Genomic DNA, 18,629 nt, shown 5'->3' with positions numbered 1-18,629 from the left:
AATACCAACATGGTATGAACTTACTGGGGAGCCCCATGCAAAAATCAAGAAAAAAGTGTGTGATCTTCCAAAAATAATCCATGCATCCAATGGGGAAGGGGGAGGGGGGGCATGCACCCTCCCCAAACCATACCAGGCCACATGCCCTAAACATGGGGGGAACTTTGCTGGGGGGGGATCCCTTAGCAAAGCGCCATGACTTCCCCATGCTGATAATGACATGGCCTCTTCCCAAAGCCTTGACCCAGGGAATGTGGGGGTCTTAAAAATAAGTGAGAGAGCCCTAGAAACCACTCCCATGTTGTCACAAAAAACTTTAAACAGTAAAATAACACTCACATTTTTTGAAAAGTCCTTTAATAAAAAAGCAAAGAACATGTCAACCATGTCATCTAGAGATGAAAATCCACAATGCCCAAGGACTCCAGACCCATAAAAAAAAATAACACCTGCTGTCACGTCCTAACCTGATGACTCCTCACCCACTTCTGATATCTCTAGCTGTCAACAGCTGATATAAATTAAGGGGCAGGTTTTCTGGGTGACATAATTGACCATATTTGTATATGACTTTATTTGGCCAATGACTTCACTGTGACATTGGGGTAACATAGTGTCAGCAAGTGGTGGGATCTATATTGCTTGACGCCGTGATTGACAATGGGCATGGGACTTTTTGTTTTGTATTTTTTTTTGTGTATTAAAGGTATTGTCAAAACCTGTGTGTGTGTGTGTAGGGCCTGGTATGAATTACGTGGGAACCCCCACACCATTTTTTTCTTGTGGGTGTCCTGAATTAACATCTATTTGTTAATTGAAAAAGTCATGACTAGTGACGAAACAGCTTTGACATCATAAAGTATACTAGGAAGCAGAGGAATAGCTGAATACTGGAGGCTGCTGATCTGAAATTCTCTTAAGGGTGCAATTGCTTTTAAGGTGGTCTATGCTGTGGTGTGGTGCACTAGTTTGAAGTGTACTATACTACGCGAGTGCAATTTTATCATATTTTGTAACAAAAAGTGGTTTCAATATAGCGAAAAGTGCGATAATGTTTTTAATTTTTTTGTGAGCTATATGTTAAAGAGTGTCCCAGTGGGAAGAGGTTGGTTGTTTTTGTGGTCCTGAGGAACCATTCAGGAAGGAGCCAGACCCTTATCTGAGAATGCAGCCTGGCAGGCCAGGAAAAGGGAGATGAGCATGCTGAACTATAATAGGCCACATGCCCCCAACATGGGGGGTATTTTGCCAGGGGTGGGCCACCAGCAAAGCATCTTGTCCCCATGTTGATGAGGACAAGGGACTCTTCCCCAAAACCCTGGCCCGGTGGCTGTGAGGGTCTGTGGGTGAGGGCTTATCAAAATCTGGAGGCCCCCTTTAACAATAAAGGTGCCCCAGATCCTGATCCCCATGTGAATGAGTGTCCTCCGATGTTCATTCATTGTCACATTGTCCAGTAATGTTGATCCACATCAATCATAATTAGCTAGGGCCACCAACTCTCACGGAAAGAAAAACCACTGCTCGCCAACACCTAACTGCTCCTGTTGCTTGTCTTGCACTGAATTATCCTCTGCTCCCACCTGCCACTTAAGTATACTATGGGACAGGGTCACCCAGAGATGTCATTGACCATACATGGACATGACCATATATGCTCAATGATGGCACCAGGTGACCACTTCCCTTATGGTGTCATTGACCAAATATGGGCATGTCCATGTATTGTTAATGACATGACTGGGTAACCTCAGCTTTTTGTTTACTTAAGTGGGAGTAGAGCAAAGTGCCATTTGGTGCAAGGCAAGTGACAGGAGTGGTCTGGTATGGATTTTGGGGGGACCTCACATTATTTGTGGGTGTGTTTCTGGTGTGGAGTACCCCTTAAAATCCATACCAAACCAGAAGGGCCTGGTATAGACTGTAGGGGGGATCCACACACCTTTTTTAAAATTAAAGGATAAGTTCACCATTCATACCCATGTTACATGTTACACCCATATTCAGGGTGTAACATGTAACATGTTATGAATAGACCAGCCCCCATCCCCCCCGCTTCCCCACTTTGACATCCTGTACAGACAAGCATATATACTGACAGATCTGCAGGAGACCTGTATGGCACCCGCGATTTGCTTATTCCTGGTGCAATGCTTTACAGGCTTCTGCAACAAAAAAAAATAAATGCACATTTTTTTACCTGCAAAAAATGTGCATGTAATATTTTTTGTCAAAAGGTGAACTTATCCTTTAAGGAAGCAGTTGGTACTAGCTGCCTAACAACCACCTAAAAGCACTATTTTACCACTATTTTTGGTGGGGTATTTTAGTGTTAATGGACTGAGCCCTTAGGGTGGAATTTATTTAGATCACAATTCCAGGCAAAAAGGATTTTATTAAAATGTGCTGAAAAAACAAATAGGTAACTCTCATGAGATACATGCCACCTCCACCCTTTATTCATTCATTACAGTTTCAATGATGCCACATAGCAAAGCTCTGACCCTCTGCAGCTCTCATACACAGAAGACATACTTTTGTTTATCCGCCCACCTCGCACATTGTCCATTCACAGAATGCCTTATATTTTGGAAATAGCTGAAGGATCTGGCATCAATCAAATCAAATAATAAGGAATCAGCAGCAATCCCGGAGGTAGCACATCCTGTATATCATGAGAGTTAAAACATACTGAAACCCAAACACAAAAATGTAATATATTGCAGCCTACCATACCTTTAATGTGGGGACTGCTTTAGTTTTTTGCTTTAAGGCTTTTTTCCCTTTTTCTTTACCTAGTGATCCAGCCAGTAACATGTGGTTAGATGCCTACATTATGTTATGTTATTACTGTCACTGGGGTTTGTTTGTGTAATTGCTGGCTGATGCATTAAAGGGTGAAATAGTTTTTGCAACATGTCTTCCCCTATAAGTGCGTGTCACTGCTCTTCTTGTAGGCCATATATACAGGGCAAGATGGTGTTGTCCAATATAGGACCAGTATAGTAAGGACCTATTTATTGTGTAAACTGTGTTACCAGCAACACCACCCTTTATTTGTGTGGACTTTCCTAACTAAATGTATGGGCGGCACCACTTGGGAAACAGTACAGCCAAATGTAGTGTAAAGTACAGCCAATCGCAGCACAGCCAAATGCAGTGTACAGTACAGCCAATCGCAGCACAGTCAAATCACTGCACAGCCAAATGTAGTGTACAGTACAGCCAATCGCAGCACAGCCATATCAATACACAGTCAAATACAGTGTACAGTACAGTCAATTGCAGCACACCAAATCAATGCACAGCCAAATGTAATGTACAGTACAGCGAATTGCAGCACAGCAAAATGCAGTGCACAGTACAGCCAATCGCAGCACAGCCAAATCGCAGCACACCAAATCAATGCACAGCCAAATGTAGTGTACAGTACAGCCAATCGCAGCACACCAAATCAATGGACAGCCAAATGTAGTGTACAGTACAGCCAATCGCAGCGCAGCCAACTGCAGTGTACAGTACAGCCAATCGCAGAACAACCATATCAATACACAGCCAAATACAGTGTACAGTACAGCCAATCGCAGAACAGCCAAATGTAGTGTACAGTACAGCCAATCGCAGAACAGCCAAATGTAGTGTACAGTACAGCCAACCGCAGCACAGCCAAATCAATGCACAACCAAATGTAGTGTACAGTACAGCCAATCACAGCACAGCCAAATCAATGCACAGCCACATGTAGTGTACAGTACAGCCAATCGCAGAACAGCCAAATGCAGTGTACTGTACAGCCTATCGCAGCACACCAAATCAATGCACAGACAAATGTAGTGTACAGTACAGCCAATCGCAGAACAGGCAAATCAATGCATAACCAAATGTAATGTACAGTACAGCCTATCGCAGCACAGCCAACTGCAGTGTACAGTACAGCCAATCGCAGCTCACCAAATCAATGCACAGACAAATGCAGTGTACAGTACAGCCAATCGCAGCTCACCAAATCAATGCACAGCCAACTGCAGTGTACAGTACAGCCAATCGCAGAACAGCCAAATGCAGTGTACAGCACAGCTGTTAGTGTGAAGGAACTATACCGTGACAATGTACTACCTCATTAAGTTCTAGTAAAAAGAAGATGTTGCCTTGTATCTGTAGCCCCCAGTCCTAACCTGGGGGCTATTATGCAAATCTAGTGTTTGGCTTGGTTGTGGTTGGCTCAGACTGATTATAGTTTCTTATCTGGCTTTCCCCTAACCTTGGTTTGAGTTGTGCATTTCTCACTGTCTTCATTAGGTGTCTCTGGTACCACAGGCCATAGTATGAGATTGCACTACTAAACTGGGTTATGAATGTTTATATATCTTCCAGACAGCCCAATATGGCCACTGGTGCATTCTGGGAGAAGGTATACTAGATGGACTAGTAGATTTAGATGGACTCTACATATGTGACTAACAAATTAAAGCTGAATTTCAGCAAACACCTTTTAAGGAGTTACAGAAACAGTTATTTTTCTTCTGCACCCCTATCATTAGTAAGTGTTTAGTCTCAACCCTTTAAGAGACACTGTCTGGACAGCTTGGTCTGTTAAAGAAATACCAGACTTACTAGCTGGATCATCAGGTGAAAAAAAGGAAAAAAAGAAAATTAATATAGCCGCCACATGTAGGTATTGGTAAGTTGTAATATATTACTTATTTTAAGGAGGGGGGGGGGGGGTAGATATACTTTAACTATTTGTTACACTCACTAAACATTAAAAATGCATAGAGTTCTGCTTTAAGATGTTTCAAAATCCCTAGTGTGAGAAGCTCTGAGGTCAGCCAAGTTTACAGGACAAGGTCACACAGGAGTTTTTCATGCCGGTCATCACATCGCACTGATACACAGCAGTAATGTGTAGGGAAGCCATGTCCTATGATAACTTTGACCTGCTTATGGGACCTACCCTCAGAGATTAGAAGGTTGGAGGTCAGTTTACATTGTACAGGTTATGCTGCAGCCATGTAAACCATGTACGTGCAGGGCTAAATCAGCCTTTGTTTTTTAAACACAGTTGGCTTGTGCAGAAAGGTCAGATAGGTGGAGGACTTGCAGGCCAAGAGATTTGGTGAGGAAAACAGTGATGTATGTGCTTCAAATGAAAGGACCTTTAGGGCCTGTGTTAAAGAGCATTTGTTAATTTCCTGCAAATTTTTCCATTCCTATACAAGCAAACAATCCACTCCAGGCGAGTGCCGAATCTGCATAACCCCTTCACAGACACGCAGGTGCTGGCCCAATCCATGATCACAGATGCAATGGAAAAACAGAATGGTTGGCCGCACAAACAGCAATGTGGTGGATGCGTTTCACATGGACACGTGCTTAGTCATTAGTAATGACTAAGCACGTGTTCGTGTGAAATGCGTCTACTGCTCCTCTGTCCTGTCTTGGAGCTGTCATGTTCTTATCATATTGCATGTAAATCATTCCAATAAAGGATTTCATCCACCACATTGCTGTTTGTGCAGCCAACCATTTTGTTTTTCCATACAGGAATGCAAAACCCACTTGATGCAGGTCAAATGCAAGTCAAAAGGAAGTCAGCTGCCTCTGTCAATGAATTCTGAATGATCACAGAAGTGTTCTATGGCCTGCCAACACAGTACCTAAAAATTGCTTAACCTGGGTTCCAACACCTGGAACATGGCCTTCTCAATTCTCTGACCACCATGGAGGGCTTTTCATGCACCAACAGAGCACACTTTTCCTAACACAAGCCACCCAATGTCATGGTCCACTCTGTTCTCTTCTAACCACCCTTGCTGGGCTAACTAAAGTTCAGGTGATGTCAGAAGTTCTCTGGTCTGGGAATAGGTGAGGTGTATGCTAACTGATCAGGGAAAAGGCAAGGTATACGGACTGGTCTCATGTGCACTGCTATACCAGTCTTTTTGTCACACAGGCTGTTGTGTCATACCTCGGTTTCAATACTTTCCTAACTGCTGGCTCTGAAAAGTATGCTTGTCATGAATGTCTCAGAAAAGTTGGGCTCCCTACCTGCACACTTTTTTAGGTCTAAGATTCAGTTTGCATTAAGGTCTGTTCACACCATCTTGCTGTGGTAGCATGCAAGATACTTTAACGCACATGACAGTATGGATGTAATGCAGTGCTATTCATTCTGAATGGCATCCCAATAAACGTTTGCATTCACTTCAAGTCCTGACATGCATTGCTGTGTATTGCTGGAAATTCTGCATGCATAATTTTTGCTACAGCGTGTGTTAGGCAACCATTCACATTAATGGGCTGCCCTAATGCGAGGCATGATAATTCACAATTAGTGCACCACAATTGATTTTGCTGGTGTGAATGGACCCTTAAAGCTGGAAGGACAGTTAAACAGCCAGGCAACAAGCATTCAAAGGAGAGCACTCCAAGTGCAGACACTAATGTCAGGCTTAGTGTTTCCTATCTTTTAACAGGACATAGAAATCTAATAACAGCAGTTTGTGAGCTGAGAACTACTAACAAACCCCGACTTTAGCTCAACAAAGTCCCCATGTGTAGCACTGAGCCAACCATGTCTGGGAACCCAGCACATTCTGCCATGACACTCACACCACTCCCTACCTCTGCCATTACACCACTGACAGCACCTACTAGAAGAAAGGCACCACAGAGCCACTTACTCCTTGGCTCTCAGTAATGAACAGCTGTGAATCCTGTAATATATATAGAAGATTGTGGGGTGACCCATGAAAACTGCGGGCATCCCAGCAATATTAGAGGCTCCTTCACTTTGCTTTGTTTTGGTGTTTTGCAGGCTGTTCTAACCTCTAATGAGCTCACTGCAAATACTAGCACTAAAATGGTATACTGAGTCCAGTGTAGTGTGGCATGGTGGCACGACAGGCTGTTGCAGGATTCAGATTGTTGTTGTTTTTCTGTGGCTGGTCTCTTCAAGCCTACCTACTGCTCAGAATGATGCCCATAGAACACACTTTGTTGGATGTCCTCCTCCATCCAACATAGTGTACAAAAAGCCTAGGGGCCATGTTTCTCCAGCAATATTGTCACTGATGAACATTTACTTTTTCCTATGCCAAACCAGCGAGATGTCACCTCCACTGTAGCGAACGAGATTCAGCAGCACTTTGGGCCAGTGAGGTAGCAACTTGATTAAAGCTGAAATCCAGAATTTTTTTTTTAAAGTCCATTTTTTGACTATGTTTCATCTTAAAAGAGAAGTATAGCCAAAACTTTTTTGGCCATACTTTTCTTGTGGGTCACACGAGTGCACTTACTTTTTCTATCAGCTGATGTGGCAGGGCCACTTCGGGCTCTGGAAGGATCCCAACAATATTGTTGGGATTCACACAACTGTGCCCTTTCCCTTTCCAGTCCTGTGCACCAGAGGAGCAAAGTGGAGAGCAGCCACTGCTCTCCGCTCTGAGCAGACTGAGAGCTGATTCACACATGTGCGGTGAGGATTGAATCTCAGGTTTCATGGCTAATTGATAGAGTAGTTGTTCAGCGGTTCATGTCAGGTTTACATCAGGTCCAGGACGGGATTAGCTCTCATGATTATCTTGTTCACACATGTACAGTTTAGAAACAATTCCCATAGAAGTCAATATCCTGTAATTCGCACCTGAAAAGGACCGTACTGTTTAGAAATTGTACATGATTCTTTTTCAAACCGCACTGGATCCGCACCACCAGTGCACCAGATATATGTGAAAAGGCATCATAGGAAGCAATCTTATTTCACATGTTCAAACCATTCAAACCGTATCCAATCCGCATATACAGTTGCAAGAAAAAGTATGTGAACCCCTTGGGATTACGTGGAGTTTTGCATGAATTGGGCATAAAATGTGCTCTGAACGTCATCTAAGTCACAATAGAAGAACACAGTCTGCTGAACATAATACTACACAAACATTAGATGTTGCCATGGTTTAATTGCACATAAAATGTAAACATGGTGTGAACCATGCCTCAGGGTGTGACTTAAAACGTGGTCACATTCTCTAACCCCCCCCAAACATTTACTTAAATTGTGAACTTCTACCCATAGCATTCTGTTATTTGTGTTAATTTGATATGGCAATATGTGGCTTTTCATACACAGTCATGCCATCTATCTGTTTCTGCAGCTGTAGCATGAGTGTGCTGCCCAGTGCTGTAGTTGTGCATTGGGATGGCATCTCAAGACACCGCATTCTGGATCATGCAGTACTGCACATTACACTAACATACGATCAAACATGTGTTTCTCCATGCTTTACCACAATACAAGTGTTTGAATTGGCCCAAAGAATAACACAATTTTAGGTGGCTAATTTTGATATTCATTAAAACTAAGGAAAGCTTCACTAGAGACTGCCCAAACAACCAAATGATCACTGACATGGTGGAAACTTGTGTTTACCCCTTACGCAGGTGGTCAGACACTATAGCTGGCTTCTGTGTTCTTCAACTATAGCAGCCCCCTTTCCCATAAGGCTAGCAGGCCTACTTATACCCAGTTGCCCCAAGGATTTATACGCAATTATATAGTGCCTGGCTACCACGCTGGGGCAGGCGCAATCTGAGTACAGCAAACAGGTACTTGCGGTTGGCAGATAGGCAGAGTAGTTCAATGACAGTCCAGGTACAAGGCAGGCAAGGTTCAGAAGAGTTAGAGTCAAATTTGTAGTAAAAAGACAGGCAGAGTTCAGAGTGTAGTCGAAATCCGATCTGAGGTCACCAATGAGGGAATCCAAACTATCAGGCACAGGAAAAAAGCAGACAAACAGGGAGCTTGGAGCATACGTTACAAACACAATATCACAAGCATGAGACTGCAGGCCTGGCTGGTTTAAATCATGTTTGGTTGCCACCCAGAGACAGGCCACATCAATTGCCTCGTAGGTGGAGAGACAGACAGGGAGAATGAATCACAACCAAAACCAGGATGCTGGAATGAGACCAGCAGCTGTGATGGAGCAGGAGAAATACACACTCTTGACATAACTATACCAAAAGATATCATATCCAGGGGCATTTCTATCCCACCAAACTTAATTGCTCTTTCTTGAATAATTCAAACTAAAATCTGAATGATTTTGGGAAGCTATACAAACACATTTGTAAACTGGGAATGCTATGCAGAAAAAATGTTGTGGAATTCTTTGTATATCTCCCTTTGTGGTTTCTAATATTCACTCTACTCTCCTCAGGCACTATGCGGTCATCTTTCCCTCCGAAATTCACTCCCAACATTCTGAAAATATATGTATACACCTGGAGGGGGCTCAGGAGGATAGCAGAATACAGATCTCTTTAGAGATGGAAAGAAAGAATACAAATCTTGTAGAGAAGATCTTCAAACAGGACTCAGCATTCGTCTGTATTCCAATTCAGGTAACAAAGTCCACATCTATAACATGCTTAACACTCATCTCGGGGCAACAAACCCAACCCCCCCCTCCAACACCTTATTCCACTCCACTCAGCAACTTTTAAATTAGAATGTAAAACTTCCTGTTACCCAACTAAGTCTGCTGGCACATCTCCCTTATTGGCACCTGTTCCAGAAGAGAGACTAGTGATCCAGCTCAGCAGTCTTTGCCTGTGGCCAATTGGTTCCCTCATCCTGACATCGTCTCACCACTTCAGTCTTTGTCTGTGAGGATCCCTGCCAATGGACAGCCAATGGGAAGAGTCCACATCACCCAAACAGTGACGTGGGCACCCGAAGAACCACCCTCCCGATCTGCAATCCAGAAGAGATAAAACTCAGTACCAACATGTTACATGAAAGCAGATTTATTTAAGCAAAATGGACTTTTAGATTAGGATTTTTTTATAATATGGTGATTAGCTGGGGGGAGAATAGTCTATATATGACATACTGATTATAAGAGAGTAAAGATATAGGACAGATTGTGAGAGAATAGAAAAAGGAAGAAGAAGCAGTGGGAGGGAGCTTAGGAGGTAGAGAGGAAGAGGGAAGGATGGTGAAGGGGGAGGTTTTAGAACTATGGAGAAGTTTGGGAAGGGATAGGAGCTGAATGGAAAGTGGTCTTCATTCACTACCCACCTGCACATTGGGTCTTTTCCTTTATCTTTCTAGGTACCCTAGCTTTGCCTAAAAGCATCTTGTATTTCTGAGTTTGCAAATTCCCTTCAATAGTACATGATCCTAAGAAATTTATTTGTGCTTTCAAGTCTTCCACTTCTTTGATCTCATTGATTCTGTGCTGCCACATAGAGATAGGAGTATTTTCTTCCAGGTATTAGGGGGTAAGCTCACTCAAGCTGCATTAGCCATATGTATTATAATTGGTTTTTGGTACATTTATCTTGGCATGTAATTCAGATACAGAAAAAAGAAGACCGGTTCATCCGGCATTGTGTATTCAGTAACTTTCTGCTTTATGGTAATGACCTTTGTCCAGAAATTTATGAATTTTTTAATAGAAAGTAGAAAATGTGAAGCAGTTTCCTGTCTGTATGTCTACATAACCAGCACGTATCTGGACAGGTTGCATATTCTCCTCTATGCCAGAAATCAGGCAGAGAATGGGAATGCCAACATTGAGTTTTATTGAGCTAATTAGCAAGTATTTTATGTTGTCCTAACATTTTTCAGGTACTTTGTGGTGGAGGAGCTGCTTGTTCATACCCAAAAAGGCAGAAAGTAAAGTCTTGACACAGGACACTCATGTCTCTGAATACTGGCTATGTTATGGCTGTTTAAATGAATCACATTAATAATATATCTGTATATTTAGCAGTGTGCCAGACTTCCACTTTATTTTTTTTTAATTTTTTTTTTTTTTATTCAAATATTTATTAATTTTCCATATAAAAATACACATTTCTTCATTATTTTCATACAAAAATCATTTTCCAAACCATTAATTACTTTTCTTCCTATCTTTTATTCCCATTACCTCCCCAGCCCCTGTCTAAAACCCCACCATCCCCCTCAAAGTACCCACCCTCCCCACTAATTGACCCTCCCACTCTGCATTATTCTATTAACTCTTTTCCTAAATAGTATATACAAATACTTCCTCCTCTTTCTCATTACTACTTCGTATATCTCGCTACAAAATCTTCCCATTTTCTCCACTTCTTATAGAATAGCCCCATCTTGTCTTCTTGCGTATAATATAATTTCTCCATCTTACATATCTGATTCGTCCTCCTCCCTCGGTACCTCTGGTCTATGCCAAAACCTAGGAATCAGACCCTTTACCGCGTTCAGGTAGTGCCATACACCAGAGTCCTTGTATTTATTTACTGATAAATCTGTTCTATGTAGTAGACACACCTCTGGGTTCAATCCTATTTTTATCTCAGTGATTGTCTCAATTAATTGAACCATTTTCTCCCAGTAACCTTGGATCTTTGGGCACTCCCACCATAAATGATATAAGGTACCTTGAAAAAATAAGAAAAAATAATAAATATGCAGCGCTTTTGAAATTAAATATGAACAAGCATAAAAAACAGAACATGAACAGCATAACTGCATGACAAATTCAGTCCATATTGCATGGTGCGATAAAGTGATAGGTGCAATTGTCCCAATAATTCATGTTCAGAGAAATTCGTGACTCTTGTGATCTCGTGATTTGTACAAATAATGCACTAACCAGATAGCGCAACCAATGCACATGAAGCAATTAAGACCCGCTCCTGGTGCTCTAGACTTGTAGTATTAGGAGGATGTCATCTGCAGGTTTGGCCACCAGATGTCATCAATCCAGGTATATGGGTAAGTCATCCACCAGAGAGATCATCAGCGGGGGAGGGGGTGATCATGCATCATTCCCAAATGGACGTAACCTTCAAAAGCGGGCTCCCATAACATAGATGAGACCCAGAGAAGCCTCTGATAGTGTAGTATGTTTATTAAGTAAAAACTTACACCAGATACAATTGGAGGAAAAAAACTTACATCAAAGCAAGGTCAGGCCACCAGGGTGTCAATCAGGATGGCTTAGTGGTATGCATACACAGGTCAAGGGCACCTCCCTAACGCGTTTCGTGTGCAAAACACTTCCTCAGAGGGAGTGTGCCCGTGATAAATGATACTGCTTTTATAGAAAGGTAATTGGCGCGCTTTTGAGCGATCTAGCGCCGCCAATTACGGTTCGCGCATGCGCACTGGCGACTTGGCGGCCATTTTACCGGTGATTTTAGTATGGACGGAGAACGGACTTTCGCGCATGCGCAGTGAGCGCTCGCGGCCATTTTCCAAGAGTTCCTAAGTAGGGAAGGCATTCGCGTTTGCGCTGTGAGCGTTCACGGATGCCATTTTTTCGGTGCCACACTGTGTACATACCAGAAGACATCCTAAACAAACACAGAGGCATCACAGATTCTCTTAATTCTCTTAATTTACTAGTACTCAGCTCGTGATGCAATTAATTAGTGGTGAACTTAGGACATGAGAGATATAACATAGAAATTAAAATGCATAAAAAGTGAATGTTTAAAAACTACGAGCATAGTCCCATAGTGATTATATGGATAGTGACATCTTGTGGGTGGTTGGGGTAATGCGTCCAACACACCCATATCACTCAATAGTACACAGGAGTAATAATCAGCTGGCGTTGATGTGTGACATACATGCATGAACCGGTCAGCACACCAGAAATTCTTAAATAAAACTGAAATAGGGTTTGATCCGAGCAATCCATGTCAGATAAATAGGTTAATACTGGTCCTTACACAATAGTACTATGAGCCATATGGGATTAACGTTTCAGTTCTCCCCAAACAGATGGGTGCAGATGGTTAAATAAATATACATGATAAAACAACCTCATTTAAGGCTAAAGAGGTAGGAAAAAATCCTCGTTTGATAAAAGTAGAAGTGAAAAATAGATTAAAAATGAAAATCCATGTGAAAATGGATTCATGAGATATTTATTAAAAGAAGATTAGTAAAAGAAATAATAACTGATAGCAATCCAAAAAACCTATCCCCTGCTGCGATAATACGCAAATGAGCTGTCGGCTATTATAGTGACCAAATGTATGAAAGCCACTGCTTAGATAATAATAAATCAGCTGGTATCAATAAAGCAGTTTACATCTAGCTCTACATTTAACCCTTTTGGTGCTTGGGTGTGTAACAGGAAAATCCACTTGGTTTCCAACATTGAAACGGCTCTTCTCTTATGTGTGCCTCTCCAATTTTTATTAACCGTGTCAATACCTATGAATTTGAGTGTGTGTGGGTTCCTGTTGTGATGCTGACGAAAGTGCATGGACAGTGAGTGATCCTTAAAACCTTTTTTAATATTAGACAGGTGCTCACGCAACCTGTCTCTCAATCTCCTTGTTGTTCGTCCTACATATTGCTTACCACAGGAACAGCTAAGGAGATATACTACATGGGTACTATAACAGGTAATAGTTGATTGTATGTCATAGGATTGGCCAGTTACGTTTGAACTAAACGTTTTCACAGATCTTTTATGAACGCCGTTACAGGTGCATATCATGCATTTATTGCAGGGAAAAAATCCCTTGGTGTTGAGGAAACTCAATGTAAGAGGCTTAGGGGGATTAACAATGTTAGGAGCTAGCATGTTTCTTAGTGTTGGAGCTCTCCGGTACGTAATGTCCGGTCGGTCAGGAAGGGTTTCACCCAAAACTGGGTCATTTTTTAAGATGTTCCAATTTTTCTTAATGATATTGGCCACTTCCTTATATTGTGTTGAGAAGTTGGTGATAAAGGGACATTTCCTCTCTGCTTGGACTCTATTTCTACACGTCAGGAGGTCTATTCTATCAGTATCAGCCACTTCACTAATTTCCCTTTCTAAGATGTTCTCATCATAGCCTTTCTCAATGAATCTCTCTTTGAGTAATTTAGCCTGTGTTCTATAGTCATCTATTTCCGTACAATTCCTCCGAACACGGAGAAATTGGCCCCTCGGTATGTTATCTAGCCATCTGGGGAGGTGACAACTATCTTTAGGAATATAACTATTCCTATCTGTTACCTTAAAGAAGGTCTTAGTGGAAATGTGTTCTCCATTTTTGTATAAAGTTAAGTCCAAAAAGTTAATCTCACTGTTACTATGCTGAAAAGTGAGTTTGATATTGTTATTGTTATGGTTGAGGGTGGTAAAAAAGTTGTTCAACGTAAAAGTATCACCCTCCCAGAGGAGTAGGATGTCATCAATAAACCTTCGGTAGAAGATTAAATGCGGCCAGTCCCTAGAATATATTGTGTCCTCTTCCCATCTTGACATAAAGAGGTTTGCCAAACTCGGCGCGAACTTCGCGCCCATGGCAACTCCTGTCCGCTGTAGATAGTATTTGGCGTTAAACCAGAAATAATTGTGTTGCATTGCAAACTCTAGTAGTTCTAGCAGGTAACTCTTTTGGGGATGTGGGATCTCAGTGGCTTCATTGAGATAAAACTCGGCTGCATTCAAACCGTCCTCATGTTTAATATTACTGTACAGAGCTGACACATCCGCTGTGACTAGTAGAGTGTGAGTACTTATGTGGATGTCTTTTATATCCATCAGTACCTGTTTAGAATCTTTCAGGAAGGATGGTGTTTTCCAAACTAGAGGTTGCAGAAAGAGGTCTAGATATTCGCCAACACGGGAAGAGAGTGAACCTATTCCACTTACTATCGGGCGGCCCGGGGGGTGTTTGGGATCTTTATGGATCTTGGGTAGACAATAAAGTATGGGAAGCCTAGGAGCTGTGGGACATAGGTAGTCCTTTTCTTTCTTATTGAGAATACCCAGATCCGATCCCTTTTTAATTAAAGATTTTAAAGTCTTTTTGTATGCTAGCATAGGGTTCCTCTGCAATTCCATATACGTGTCTTTATCGTCAAGAATATTTTGTACTTGGGCCATATAATCCACTTTATTCATTACAACTACTCCACCCCCTTTATCGGCAGGTCGAATCACCAGGTCCTTTTTCTCAAGTAAATCTTTAGTCATGGTCTCGATCTGCTTCCGATCATATGGTTTGTTGTTCCATTTCTTCATTTGTAATCTATCTAGGTCCTTAATAACCATGTTTTTAAAAATATTAATATGAGAGTGGGCCTGTGGGTTAAAAAGTGACGCGTTTCTCAATTGCGTGTTTATAAAACCCATGTTACATGTATTTCGGGGATTTCTACTTATTGGATTGCTGAGAAAATGTCTTTTCAGAGACAATTTACGAACAAATTTATGTATATCAATAAATGTATTAAATTTATTGAGTTTCGCTGGAGGGGCAAATTTAAGGCCTCTATTGAGGAGCTCCAGTTCTTTAACTGTAAGGGTCTCACTACTGAGATTGAAAATGCCCGTGTCGGTTACATTTTTCTTCTTTTGTCTGTTAGACCTGACTCCTCCTCGCTTTCCTCTTGCCTTAGGCTTCTTTTTCTGCCTGAGCCTTTCCCTAAAAAATGATGTTGGTGAAGAACCTCATAATTATTAGGTCTAAATTGCTGGCTATGGTAAGGTTGTCCTGTGGGGGTTCCATAGTCAGGATTGTAATAGGGATGAGGTGATGGTTGATTTTGGTGATAGCCTGCATATGTATCGGTATAGGCACGATATTCAGAATATGTATCGTTATAGGCACGATATTCAGAATCCCTACGTCCGTATCTTAAAGGGGTCCTCCTCGGAGGTTGGTCATAACATTCATCATGTGGTCTAATGTTGTAAGATTCCCCTCCTTTTGGATTGTTGTATTGTGCTCTATTCTTACCATGTTGTTTAGGTCGGGGGCCCCCTTTTGGTTGATTTTGTTTGGGTTTGTTAGGTCCCTTGGAATATTGGTGATGGTCATTAAGGGGATGTGTTCTCATATCCCTATTACCAATTCGGGAGTCTTGGTCATGATCCAAGACTTCAAATCTATTATAAGTGGCTACATTATAGTCATGCCTAGGTGTATGATATGGCACATTTCTATGCCCATTACTGGGAGTTTTAGGGTGCACCACACCTTTACCTTGGTAGGTATTTCTAGTGTGGTTATTATTGTGAGCCAATGTAGTTTGAGAAACTGGCTTATTCATGGAATCGAAATCATAATTTTTTGCTTCCCACTTAAAGACAGATTTCTCTTTGTAATCATAATAGTCTCTAACAAACTTTTTTCTCTTTTTGATTTTTTGTTCCTTGTCCGTTTTTTCAAGGAGCAATCTCAACTTCTCAGATTCAGATTTGTACTCCTCATTATCCATATAAGGTATTAGTAATTCACGTGTCTTATTGATCTCTTTATCTAAATTGGCCAGTTTTTTCTTTTTCCTGAGAATGAGGAACTTCAACAGGTCTATGCCCATATTATTAAAGAAGAGATACCACTCTGATTCGCTATTAATATCATCGGTTTCAGGTGGTACTTCCCATCTAAGTGACCTTGGGACCATCCCCTCCTTGATATATTTCTCCAAAAAGGAGATGTCCCATAAGGTGCGTATTTCAGAAGTGGTGTGATTAGTCAGATACTGATAGAATAGACCTCCTGACGTGTAGAAATAGAGTCCAAGCAGAGAGGAAATGTCCCTTTATCACCAACTTCTCAACACAATATAAGGAAGTGGCCAATATCATTAAGAAAAATTGGAACATCTTAAAAAATGACCCAGTTTTGGGTGAAACCCTTCCTGACCGACCGGACATTACGTACCGGAGAGCTCCAACACTAAGAAACATGCTAGCTCCTAACATTGTTAATCCCCCTAAGCCTCTTACATTGAGTTTCCTCAACACCAAGGGATTTTTTCCCTGCAATAAATGCATGATATGCACCTGTAACGGCGTTCATAAAAGATCTGTGAAAACGTTTAGTTCAAACGTAACTGGCCAATCCTATGACATACAATCAACTATTACCTGTTATAGTACCCATGTAGTATATCTCCTTAGCTGTTCCTGTGGTAAGCAATATGTAGGACGAACAACAAGGAGATTGAGAGACAGGTTGCGTGAGCACCTGTCTAATATTAAAAAAGGTTTTAAGGATCACTCACTGTCCATGCACTTTCGTCAGCATCACAACAGGAACCCACACACACTCAAATTCATAGGTATTGACACGGTTAATAAAAATTGGAGAGGCACACATAAGAGAAGAGCCGTTTCAATGTTGGAAACCAAGTGGATTTTCCTGTTACACACCCAAGCACCAAAAGGGTTAAATGTAGAGCTAGATGTAAACTGCTTTATTGATACCAGCTGATTTATTATTATCTAAGCAGTGGCTTTCATACATTTGGTCACTATAATAGCCGACAGCTCATTTGCGTATTATCGCAGCAGGGGATAGGTTTTTTGGATTGCTATCAGTTATTATTTCTTTTACTAATCTTCTTTTAATAAATATCTCATGAATCCATTTTCACATGGATTTTCATTTTTAATCTATTTTTCACTTCTACTTTTATCAAACGAGGATTTTTTCCTACCTCTTTAGCCTTAAATGAGGTTGTTTTATCATGTATATTTATTTAACCATCTGCACCCATCTGTTTGGGGAGAACTGAAACGTTAATCCCATATGGCTCATAGTACTATTGTGTAAGGACCAGTATTAACCTATTTATCTGACATGGATTGCTCGGATCAAACCCTATTTCAGTTTTATTTAAGAATTTCTGGTGTGCTGACCGGTTCATGCATGTATGTCACACATCAACGCCAGCTGATTATTACTCCTGTGTACTATTGAGTGATATGGGTGTGTTGGACGCATTACCCCAACCACCCACAAGATGTCACTATCCATATAATCACTATGGGACTATGCTCGTAGTTTTTAAACATTCACTTTTTATGCATTTTAATTTCTATGTTATATCTCTCATGTCCTAAGTTCACCACTAATTAATTGCATCACGAGCTGAGTACTAGTAAATTAAGAGAATTAAGAGAATCTGTGATGCCTCTGTGTTTGTTTAGGATGTCTTCTGGTATGTACACAGTGTGGCACCGAAAAAATGGCATCCGTGAACGCTCACAGCGCAAACGCGAATGCCTTCCCTACTTAGGAACTCTTGGAAAATGGCCGCGAGCGCTCACTGCGCATGCGCGAAAGTCCGTTCTCCGTCCATACTAAAATCACCGGTAAAATGGCCGCCAAGTCGCCAGTGCGCATGCGCGAACCGTAATTGGCGGCGCTAGATCGCTCAAAAGCGCGCCAATTACCTTTCTATAAAAGCAGTATCATTTATCACGGGCACACTCCCTCTGAGGAAGTGTTTTGCACACGAAACGCGTTAGGGAGGTGCCCTTGACCTGTGTATGCATACCACTAAGCCATCCTGATTGACACCCTGGTGGCCTGACCTTGCTTTGATGTAAGTTTTTTTCCTCCAATTGTATCTGGTGTAAGTTTTTACTTAATAAACATACTACACTATCAGAGGCTTCTCTGGGTCTCATCTATGTTATGGGAGCCCGCTTTTGAAGGTTACGTCCATTTGGGAATGATGCATGATCACCCCCTCCCCCGCTGATGATCTCTCTGGTGGATGACTTACCCATATACCTGGATTGATGACATCTGGTGGCCAAACCTGCAGATGACATCCTCCTAATACTACAAGTCCAGAGCACCAGGAGCGGGTCTTAATTGCTCCATGC

General features: G+C 41.6%; 1 protein-coding gene across 1 annotated transcript in view; it reads left to right on the top strand.

Annotated features, from left to right (window-relative positions):
- Positions 1 to 18,629, top strand: part of LOC149449766 (alpha-2-macroglobulin-like) — a 157,077-nt gene that overhangs the window by 6,120 nt on the left and 132,328 nt on the right. Inside the window, exon 2 of the mRNA XM_089692753.1 lies at positions 9,219 to 9,402. Coding sequence (XP_089548879.1) covers positions 9,219 to 9,402 — 184 coding nt within the window. The remainder of the gene's footprint in view (positions 1 to 9,218; positions 9,403 to 18,629) is intronic.

This window comes from Staurois parvus, unplaced genomic scaffold (assembly GCF_062004578.1).
Source record: "Staurois parvus isolate SC_StPar_1 unplaced genomic scaffold, SC_StPar_1.0 ptg000604l, whole genome shotgun sequence".
In the NCBI taxonomy this organism is placed as follows: domain Eukaryota; kingdom Metazoa; phylum Chordata; class Amphibia; order Anura; family Ranidae; genus Staurois; species Staurois parvus.
This window is presented reverse-complemented; position numbering and strand designations above follow the sequence as displayed.